Source organism: Centroberyx affinis, unplaced genomic scaffold (assembly GCF_046629955.1).
Source record: "Centroberyx affinis isolate AG114_WGS23_722 - 3 ecotype Tasmania unplaced genomic scaffold, CSIRO-AGI_Caff_v1 ptg000485l_1, whole genome shotgun sequence".
Taxonomy (NCBI): domain Eukaryota; kingdom Metazoa; phylum Chordata; class Actinopteri; order Beryciformes; family Berycidae; genus Centroberyx; species Centroberyx affinis.
Window position 1 is genome coordinate 69,725 of NW_027279141.1, and position 10,276 is coordinate 80,000.

Below are 10,276 nucleotides of genomic sequence, written 5' to 3' on the forward strand. Positions count from 1 at the left end.
ACCTATCTAGCACCTCACAAGCTGTCTCCAAACACTTAAGTAGTCTTTATCTCAAATAATCTCATTATCATATTTGTATAAGCAACTGCTGACTGATTTGGCAAAATTACCTTCTACTGTCATAGGTGTCTACAGCAAATCCTCCATGTCGGATGGCTAATCAAATGAGTTGGTGTCATGTGATACGGACAAGCTGATTGGTGGACACTGTACATCAGCAAACTGATCGAGCAATGTAATCCAATTTCACAGACATCAATATAGACAGGAGTCTTTACATTGACATGTTAATGCCATGCAACCTTGCAGAATGTTGCAATCCACAATGCAGTAGGTATTCCGGAACCAAGACAAGGCCAACATTCCAAACAAAGAAAGCACTCAATATAACCAGACTATCAAACATAGTATTGTTGTTTTTAATGTTAGCACGACAAAACAAGAGAATGGTATGTGGGGGTGATGTGTTTATGTTTGCATAGCCATAAACTAAGGTAGAGATAGAATAGGACATTAACATAGACAGAGATATAAATGTATATCTACAGTTCTGACTCCAGCATACAGCAGTCGATCAATCTGTCAGTCATGTTATTTAGTAAGTTGGTGTGCCCTAAGAGGAAACCATAGTGGGGAATAACAGTAGTGGCTCAGTGTTTTAAGACTTTGGATCTTTGCTACATCTGGAGAAAGTTTAACAGTCAGCCTTGTGCCTTGTCAAAAACTTTTTTTTTTCTTTTTATTTCATTTTATTTTTTTACAAACTACATAAATAAGATCCTCTCTGTTTTGCGCTCTGGGCCCCACCCACACAACCCACCCCGGAAAAAATATATATTGTGTCCTTTGGATGAATAGTTGATTAATTGTATAGTACTGCATACGTTTGGGTTACTGGAGGATTTTTTTTTACGAAGCATCCACTCAGAGTCAGTCAGGAGCCAGGGGTGGAACAGAAATAAACACTTTACACAAGGTTAGTGTCTCTTAAAAAGGTGCAATCTGTAACAGTCAAAAGTGCACTCCCTGTTTTGTCATGGTATAGTTTTGTATCCCATTCCATTTATATGTGACTGTAATCTTGAAAAATGTTTTAGTTAAAAAGGTGCTACGTATAAACCGAAGCAGTTCATTCTGTTGCAATTGTGATACAGCAGTGTGATTATATTTTCTGCATGTTTTCAGTAAAATGTAGTACTAAACTTGAAAAATGACAATTTACAGATTACACCTTTAAGTAGAGGTGAGGAATCTTTAAAGCAGCAAAGGATAACATAATACTGTCTCAAAGGGAAGGAAAAATAAAGATTCCAGTGACGTCCATAGGTTTTTCCACCAGAGACCTGTACATCACAGACCATGGTGCAAACATTGTAAAAATAAATACATAAATACATACATGGATAATTCATCCTTACATACATACACATATCGTATCATAAAATAAGAGAGTTATAAGATAGTTATAAAATTCATATGTACAAATGCATAGTCCATATGCGTCCAAGAAGAGGCCAAGCAATGGAAGTTCCTTTCTTCATTTAGAGGTTCGTTTGGTGTGTGTATCTTTTGTGTGGGTGTGTGTTATGTGTGTCTATGTCAGTGTGCTGTGGTGTGCATGGCACTTACTGTACAAGAACATAGGGGTCACACACCAGATCCCTCTGTGCTATGTTTCCTCTTGGCTTATCCCGAGTCAGTGGGCTGTTAAAAGGGGGTAAAAGGTCAGAGGTCAAAAGTTGAGAGGTACGTGGCTGGGCGTGTCCGATGTGTCTGGTGAGCGTGTCCGGAAGAGCTGTGTGAGCGCAAAGACGGAGGAGATGAGCACAGTGCAACGTTTGGCCAGCAGCCTCACCCCCTCACCTTCCCCCTGGCCCTGCCCAGACCCACTGAGGCCCGCACCTTTACCCCCAGCCCCAACACCAGTTCCTGCTGTCTCCACAGCCCCAACAAACTCCCGGTACAGACCCACTATCTCCTTTAGCTTGTCCATGGGCCCCTGGTTGTCCTCCTCGTCATCTCTGTGGACTAGGCTCATGCTGCGGCAGATGTCACAGCCAGGGCAGGGGTATGTCTGCAGGCAGGCCGCGGACAGCTGCACCAGGGCGCTGAAGCTGTTGGATAAAGAACGCAGGGCTTCATCAGGAGCCCATCCTACACGCGTGGCCCGCTGGCACCCAGACGCCAATCGTCGAGCCTCTGCCTGGAGAAGACTCCTTTCAGCCTCTGTCATGGGGGCAGGGATCATCCCTGTACAATTTCGGCCTGGGACGGTGCTGCCTTCGCTTCCCTTTTGATTTAAGAGTTCAGACCCTGCCTGTATGGCTGTACCATCCTGGTTTGAGTCTTGACACGTTGTCGGTTGTGGTTGCTCAGCTGTTCCGCTCTCTAAGACCAGTAACAGTTGATCTATATCTTGACGCAGGGAGGCAAATCCTCCCTTCAGCCCTCCGTAGCGCTTGTTAGTAAGGGAACGAAGAGGACCACCGACTGAAGGTGTAGGGGAGATGGGACGTGAAACGAGTGGGCTGAGTTCAGAGGAGGCAGTGGAGAGGGTGGAGAGGGGCCGAGGGTTGTCTCGAAGCAGTGACAGGATGTTGGGGTTGGGGTTGGGGGTGGGGGTGGGAGAGGGTGATGTAGGAGAAGGGATAGGTGTGGGTCGGGCGGGTTTGGGGCGCGTGCGCCGGGAGAACTCGTAAACGGTGAGCTCCTCGTCGAAGCCGACACCGTCTTCGGTGTCGCCACTGAAGCAGTTGGCATAGACGGTTCGGCAGCCGCAGGCCTCGCGGTGCTGCTGTGGAGGGGTGGTCTCTGCCAGGGAGGAGGATGGAGAGTCACCTCCGATGGGCATGCTGGACACACCTCCCAACCCCACTGCTGAGTGGGGCCGCGATTGAGGCTGCTCCGACGAAACGCTGCCACTATGTGCGCCATTCTCTTTGAAATTCAGATTAGGGTGTGACCCGTTTGTCCCGTTGGCCTTGTTCATCTGTGAAGTCACTTCCTCTGCCTCTTTGATGGTTGCTATGACGACCTCGGCTCCATCCTCTAGAATCTTCCCTTTCCCTCCTGCTTTCGAGGCCACAGTCTCTGTGTCCTTGACAGGGGTCTTGTTTAGGTCCGATACTCCACTGGCTACAGACAAACCGGAGCCAAAGCCAGATGTGTCCCCGTTGATGGAGCTGGTGGATGGATAGTCCAGAGTGCCTAAAATCTCCTGGGAACGGGTCATGTACCAGGGGAGGGCCTGGATCCTCCCCCTCAGGGCCGAGGCTGGCAGCCTGCCTCCCAGGCTGGAGGAGCTGGTCCGCAGGTCTGATCCTGACCCAGATCTCCCTGGCTCCCTGCTTTCCAGACCCCCGACCCCTTTGGAGGAGGTTGAGGTGAGGGAGGTGGTGAGGCTGAGAGGGGCATCTGTGTTTTTGGGTGACAGGCTCTCGTGGCTCAGAGAGACCCTCCTGGGCCCTGACTGGATGCTGCCATTGCGGCTGCTCCAAGGGTGGATGCCATTTGGCGGGCTGACGGCATCCTTAAAAACTTTGACTGGATCAGTAGGGGAGACAGGAGAACTAGAAGGAAGTGATAAGGGGTGGAGATTGGTGGGAGAAGTGGGTTTGGGGGATACTGGAGGGGGAAGGGCCAGCTTTGTACCTGAATTAGAACGAGGAATATGGGGCAGGTTTGGTGGCCTTTTTGTGGCTCCAACCTCTCCCCCATTCACCTGCCCCAGCATCTCTTCCTTGGGCAGGGCAACCCCGTTGGTTTCCTCAACTTTAGGAGTTTCCTTTTCAGCAGGAATGTAAACTTTGTCTTTGGAAACAACATGCCCTCCATTCTCCTGTGTTGGCCGGATACCCTGTTTTGGGCTGTTTTCTTGCTTCTTGCTTTTCTCCTCGGTCTGGGGTGTTGGGATGGGTAGCGGTTGCTGGCTGCGCCGCACCGCTGTGATCAGGGGTGAGGATAGAGGCAGTCCCCCTGCCCCGGAAGTGACAGACTTAAACTCCATGGTGTCAGGCTCCATTTCCAGGAGCTCAGAGGAGAGGCGCCCAGAGGCGTCCCCATTGCAGTGGACATAGGAACGCCCGTGCTGGGGGGACCTGGGGGGAATGATCTGAGGTTTGGGGGGCAGCTGGGGCTTAGGTGCCAATGGTGGTTTGACCTTAACTTCACTTTTCTGAGATGGCCATGGTGGGCTGGGCTGTTGGTTGGTTAGGGGCTTTGTGAGAACTTTATGAGTCTCCACTTGCTTCTTGCTTTCAGAGGATGCAGGTTTATTGGTCCCGGGTGAGGACGGCTCTTTCTCTGGCACAGTTGGAAGGCCATTCCAGGTGCCACTCAACCGATTGGCGTTCCGCCTGTCAGCCAGCTCTGTCTCTGTGAGTGAAAGAGACAAACACAAATCAAAGGGGAGAAAGAAAGAGGGATCAAAGGAATGACACAAATATTTCTCACACTTTTTCATCACATCAACATCTCAGTGTTGTCACATGCTTTCCATGACATCTCGTACAAACAACCAAAGAATACCACCATAAATAAAGAACTAGTCTCTTTATTTATGGTCATGGAAAAACAAAAACATGACAAGAACAAATTATCTTATTCATCTGCAAAAAATAAAAGTCAGCAATAATCACGCCGTAAACAGACCTGAGAGATCGGGAACTGGGGGAGTAAATCTCTCCTGTGCATCGAAGAACTCATCCTCAGACTCTGAGGCGCTCTCTTTGACCGCCAGAACCGGTTTGGGGTTGGGTGAAGGTGTCAGGAACAGACCGTCCTCCTCCTTGGAAAGGCGCTGCTCAGCCTGCGCTGCTTTAGGGATTGAACTCGTCCTCATTGGGACTTTGGGAGGGATCTTTTTCTTTCTGTTTTTGGGTGATCTCTGGAAGGGTGTGCTGTCGATCAGCCTCAGATCTCTCGAACTCGGGATCTTAGAAATGCGTCTGAGTTCCTCCTCCCCCTCCTCTTCCTCATCTTCATCGTCATCATCACTAGTGGCCTCGGGCGGGCTGGGGAGGAAGTCAGCCCGGGAGAGCTCAGCGAAACAAAGGCAGGAGTTGTCGTTGCTGCGGTAATTGAGGTTGGTGGGTCGCAGGGGGCCGGTAGCAGCCTGGCCTTGGTGGGCGAGGGCCTCTCTGTGGCGTTGTGGCTCCAGGAGGTACGGGTGGTGGACGTCCAGGGTCGAGAGTCCCTCAGCCGGGCGTGGTCCACGGAGCGCCTCCAGACGAGAGGGGGCTTTACCTGCGGCGCTGCTCTCCTCCAGGGCGGCACTCAAGGAGCCGCTGGACAAGCTGGAGAAGCTGCTGGTGACCCGTGGGTCAGTGTGGTACCAGCTGGTCTCCAGGCTCATTTCCTCATCCACTCCACCGCTTTTACACAGACCAACTCCTGTCGCTCCTCCCTCCTCTCCTCCCTCGTTCTCCTTACCTTCTGTTGTCACTATTATCTTCACTTCCTGTTTCCCTTCGTTCTCTTCCCTCTCCTTCCTTTCTTCCTCTCTCCTCTTCTCCCCCTCCTCTCTCCTCCTTTCCTCCCAGTCCTGGCTCGCTGGGTCATGGCGTTTGCCACTGTGAGAATCCATTGGGTAGTCCTCATCTGATGAGTCATCTGAGTCACTACAGCAGCGCGACACATAACCTAATAACACCATATAAACACACAAATACCAGAAACAGACATACAGAGCATAACAATTTGTCAGTTAGTTATTCTGAGCAAAATAGGTGGAATTTGTAATATGAACGGCTTTTCTAACTGTACCCATACTGGCTGATGACGTGCATCAACACGTGAGGTGATAAAAGGTCTATCAAATGGCCAAAGCCATAAAGTGAATATTTTAAGTCAAACAGTTTTTGCTCACTTGATAGGGACTCATAGCACACGCCCTCTATTACGGCGAACCTCCCACACACACCTTCTTCAGCAGGTATCCGGTGCACCCTGACTTTGGGGCGCCCCAGACGGAAGACATTGACATTGGGGTCCACAAGGAGCTTGCAGTAGCCTCCCAGCAGACACGCTAGGTCTTTGGCTGCCAGAGAGTCCATCAGTAAGGCAAATGGCTGCGGAGGGGAATGGCATTGCAGAAGATAAGGTAAATTGGTGTGATTAAAGCCAGAGGGTAGAGGGGAAGAGGGGATGGAGTGGGAGAAAGAGGGAGAGACAATTAACCTTGAGTGCACTGAATTTGTTTTATACAGCTACTATACAATCCCTGAAGCTGCATACTATTTGTGCATTGGAGGAGAAATGCTTGACCTATATATACACTGTAGCATGACCATTGGTGCGAATATGGTTCGGTGAGTGAATATCCATTTTGGCATCTGTGTCAGTGTATGAGTGCCTACAATATTGATGACAATCTGAGCCTACTGTCTCCATGTCCATGCATATCTATCCAGTATCTTCCATACCTTCATGTCGTGCAGTGAGATGCGCAGCAGGCTGACTTTGTCGGACTCGGAGAGCAGCTCCACTCGGCTGATGCTGCTGAACTCCACCAGCGTGGAGATCATGTTGAGTTTGTGGTTGATGACCTGACTCATCCCATACCTAGCCCCCACCAGCAGGCTGACCAACGCCTCCCTGTCCTGGAGCTGAGGGTGGAGGAGGAAGGAGATGAGAGATAAAGGAGGGCAGAGTGGGAAAATAGGGAAGGAGGTTGTCAGGGAAAGGTATGGGAGGAAAGGGGAAGATGTGCAAAAGGAGTGTGGAAGTGAGGGTTAGAAGAGAAGGATAGAAAAGAAGAAGACAGGTAACAAGGATAGGAAATTGAAGAAAGAGTAAGAGGTTGGAGACAAAAGAAGAGAGGGTTAGAAAGGTGAGGAAACACAACATGAAGGAGCAGCACAGACACAGAGGTGTGAGGCTGTCAGAGATTCAAAAGGAGATGTGTAAATTTATTTTGACAGGGGGTATAATTATAGCAATTGACTTGAGACGAGAATCACGCTCAATTGGATCTGTTGAGCCTGCTGTGCTGAGGATGATGTAGAGGTAACTTACCATCATAGTCGCTGTGTAGGACCGGCCCCCGTAGGAGATGACCTCTCCCAGCTGAGTGAGGTAGGCCAGCCGCGCCTGAGTAGCAGATATTACCTGAAACACCGCAGGAGAGAAAGCAACGAGAAAGAAGGACAGGCAGATAGGATGAAAGAAAGAGTGAATGTAACGGTAAACCAGAAAGCCATCATATTAACCAAAACAATGTCCTTTTTCTCTCCTTTCTCTCTCTGTTCATATTCCCAGAAACATTATCCAAGCCCAAGACCTTACCTTCCATTTTTCCACCATCCACCTCCCCATCTATCTCTCTCCCAACTTGCTGTCATATCACTAGCACTCTGAGCCCCAGGGAGGTTAGCAGTCACTGTGGTGTCAGCTAAAGAGACCCCTAAAGCAACGACTAAACCATCATTATTCTTCCTGCAATCTCTTTACACCTCTCCTTCCTCTCCTTCCACTCGTCTCTATCTACCTTCTGGCGTGGCTCCAGCAGGGCCTGGATCTTTTTGAGGTGGTAGCTGATGGCTTTCCTCAGGTCCTTCTCCCTCATGTTGCTCAGCAGCGTGGGAGAGATGAAGCTGTCCAGGCCAAACTCCTTCCTGTCACAAACAGAAAGGAGGGGAAAACACACTGATATATTAGTGCAGGACTTAAGAATCGGATCTGTGTGTGTGTTTATGTAGGTGTGCCGGTGTGAGTGTCTGTGTGATATGAAAGAGAAAGAGAGAGTGAGAGACAAAGGGAGTTTACACAAACAGGGCAAATCATGTCACACACCGCTAGATGCACACACTATGATCCACACAAAAAAATAAATAGGACAAACACACACCCTTGTGCACACACACAATACATTCTCCATTACATTTATATTTTAGGCATTTAGCTGACGCCCTTATCCAGGGCAAATTACAAAGAGAGTAGAGCAAGCTCAAATTCCTGGATCACCACAATTACATGAGACATAGAAAGAGGAGTGCAAGAGTCACAGTGCCCTAACAAGACCGTAGACTGATCACACACACATACGACTCACGTTATGCTCTTGATAGACGCCCTGGTCTGTCCACAGCTATCTAGTCTCTCATGCATGTGCAGGGCAGCCAGGCGCAGTGCAGTGTTACACTTCATCTCCACTGCAAAACGCTCCTGCAGCACGTCCCCCACACTCTGGAAACACAATTACAGTGTAATGCATACAGGCATAAAGCACATGGACACACATGCATATAAACTCAGCGTCATATAATGTATAAATACACACATACACTACACACACATACACATTATGCACACGCACACACACACTGCATGATACACAACTGTTGCGCATCATTATACATAAACCAACACTTGGATAGCCTCGGTGCCCACGCCATTTGTACAGCACAAACAAACACAGCAGGAGGCAAAGACTCTTTGTAGAACAATAAATCAAAATGACAGAAATGGCTCTCCCACTGCATTGCTGTGTAGAGTAGTAATATGCAAATACAACCTGTGGCTTTAGCGCTTGTCATCCATTGAAATACAGCCTGAAGCTAGCTTGAACTGCATGCCAGCAAGCATTTGATAGGTCTGACATGCAGTCAAGTTCAACGTTAACCCAAATGACCACAACATTTTCACAACATGATGTTATGGCACAGTAAGAATTTATATTACAACAGATTAGGACTGTTTTGAAATGTTTTGAAGTTATTAGGCCCCGATATTTACACAGGTTTTCAACATTGGATTCAATGTATTCAATGTTTGATGCCTAAGTAGACAGCTTATGAATGATGCTGTTCATTTTGAGTATAGATATACAGCTACACATGGCATGTGAGAACACCAAGTATTTTTTACCATATGAACATGCAGACTCGCTTTTCAGGAGTAAGCTACGTTCTAAGTGTGAAATTACTAAGTTCACTGTGAGACACTCAACTGTGTTATGTGTTGCAAAAATGGCCAGGGAGAGGTGAGAGAGTGAAGAAATGAATGCCTCTGAAGTGGAGAAAGATAGCGAGTAGTACTGTGGATAAGGGAAAGAGCCTCTCTGACCTGTAGGAAGAGGTACTCGAAGGAAGAGGGGTCGTCCTGCAGCAGGTCCACAGGGTCTCTGGGGATGAAACACACCCTGAACAGACAGCGGTAGTCATGCGAGTCCTTCTTCTGCACCACCTGGTGGAGACACAAGACATGGGCATGAGGACGTCTGCATGCTCTCAGAATAAATGAGACAACATTGCATCTTAGGTGTGTCCTAAATCTACCTAAAAATAAGCTTCATATTACTACATTAAGGACCAGTGGGTGTGTTTGACATTTGTACTTTTTAGAAGCAGCATGTACCTCGAGGCACAATTTTAATGGTGGTGTGAGGATGTTTGTGATCTAATATGACCAATAGTGTGTGAATAAGTTTGTGTGTGTGTGTGTGTGTGTGTCCGTGGTTTCTTCACCTTCTGTATGAGCTCGTCTTCGTGCAGCAGCAGCAGCTTGGTGATGCTGTACTGTTGCTCCAGCACCAGGGCAAAGTACTCGATGGCCCGGATGGACAGCTTATCCTTCAGAGTCAGAACAATGTCCTGGAATGATGAAAAACCAACAGTTCGGACTCTCTTGCACAAACACATTTCATCCCGGCCCGCTGATGGCAGAATGTCAAATATGATTCCCCTCTGAGTTGGCTCTCTCCTTTGGCTTGGCTTACAAGCTGAGATACACGCACCAGATCTGCCCTGCCAGACAACTTTTCAATATCAATGTGCTCTGAGAAAGCGTTTGAGAACGACTATGGCATGTGATTTTCAGTCATGCTCTTCTGATTCTGAGTCCAATTGTGGCTTTTTCAAAACATTGATCTGAACATATTGAGCTGTGTTGACACAATTTAGAAGATTGGGTTGAACCTTGTGTCAAAATTGCTCTCACTGGCTTTCACAAAGCACACTGGTATTGAAAAGTTACACTGCAAATGTACAGGACACCAACTTTGGTTAAAAAAAAATGTGATGTGTCCTGTGTTAAGACTGTGATACATGGGCAAAGTTATAACGCAATTGAGATGGGAAATATCGCCTTTATCAAGAATGAGAATTGGCCGGATCAATGTGGTGCCTGATCCCAATACTCTTGGTTATAATTGCCTTAAAATCTACAATAGATTCAATGCCTACTTCATATGTAATACCTACCTTGACAGTGGTGGTGTTGTCAAACTTGAAGGCCTTCGTCTGTCCGTTCTCTAGATAGACTTTCAGAACATTGGGCA

General features: G+C 47.9%; 1 protein-coding gene across 1 annotated transcript in view; it reads right to left on the reverse strand.

Moving 5' to 3' along the window:
* Positions 1 to 1,732: 1,732 nt before the first annotated feature.
* Positions 1,733 to 10,276, reverse strand: part of frmpd1b (FERM and PDZ domain containing 1b) — a 13,266-nt gene continuing 4,722 nt past the window's right edge. The window contains exons 6-15 of the mRNA XM_071517373.1: positions 10,200 to 10,276; positions 9,465 to 9,590; positions 9,064 to 9,183; positions 8,051 to 8,184; positions 7,487 to 7,613; positions 7,015 to 7,107; positions 6,423 to 6,605; positions 5,867 to 6,068; positions 4,651 to 5,640; positions 1,733 to 4,374 (exon numbers count right to left, since the gene is read on the reverse strand). The exon at positions 10,200 to 10,276 is cut by the window's right edge and continues 19 nt beyond it. Coding sequence (XP_071373474.1) covers positions 1,733 to 4,374; positions 4,651 to 5,640; positions 5,867 to 6,068; positions 6,423 to 6,605; positions 7,015 to 7,107; positions 7,487 to 7,613; positions 8,051 to 8,184; positions 9,064 to 9,183; positions 9,465 to 9,590; positions 10,200 to 10,276 — 4,694 coding nt within the window. The remainder of the gene's footprint in view (positions 4,375 to 4,650; positions 5,641 to 5,866; positions 6,069 to 6,422; positions 6,606 to 7,014; positions 7,108 to 7,486; positions 7,614 to 8,050; positions 8,185 to 9,063; positions 9,184 to 9,464; positions 9,591 to 10,199) is intronic.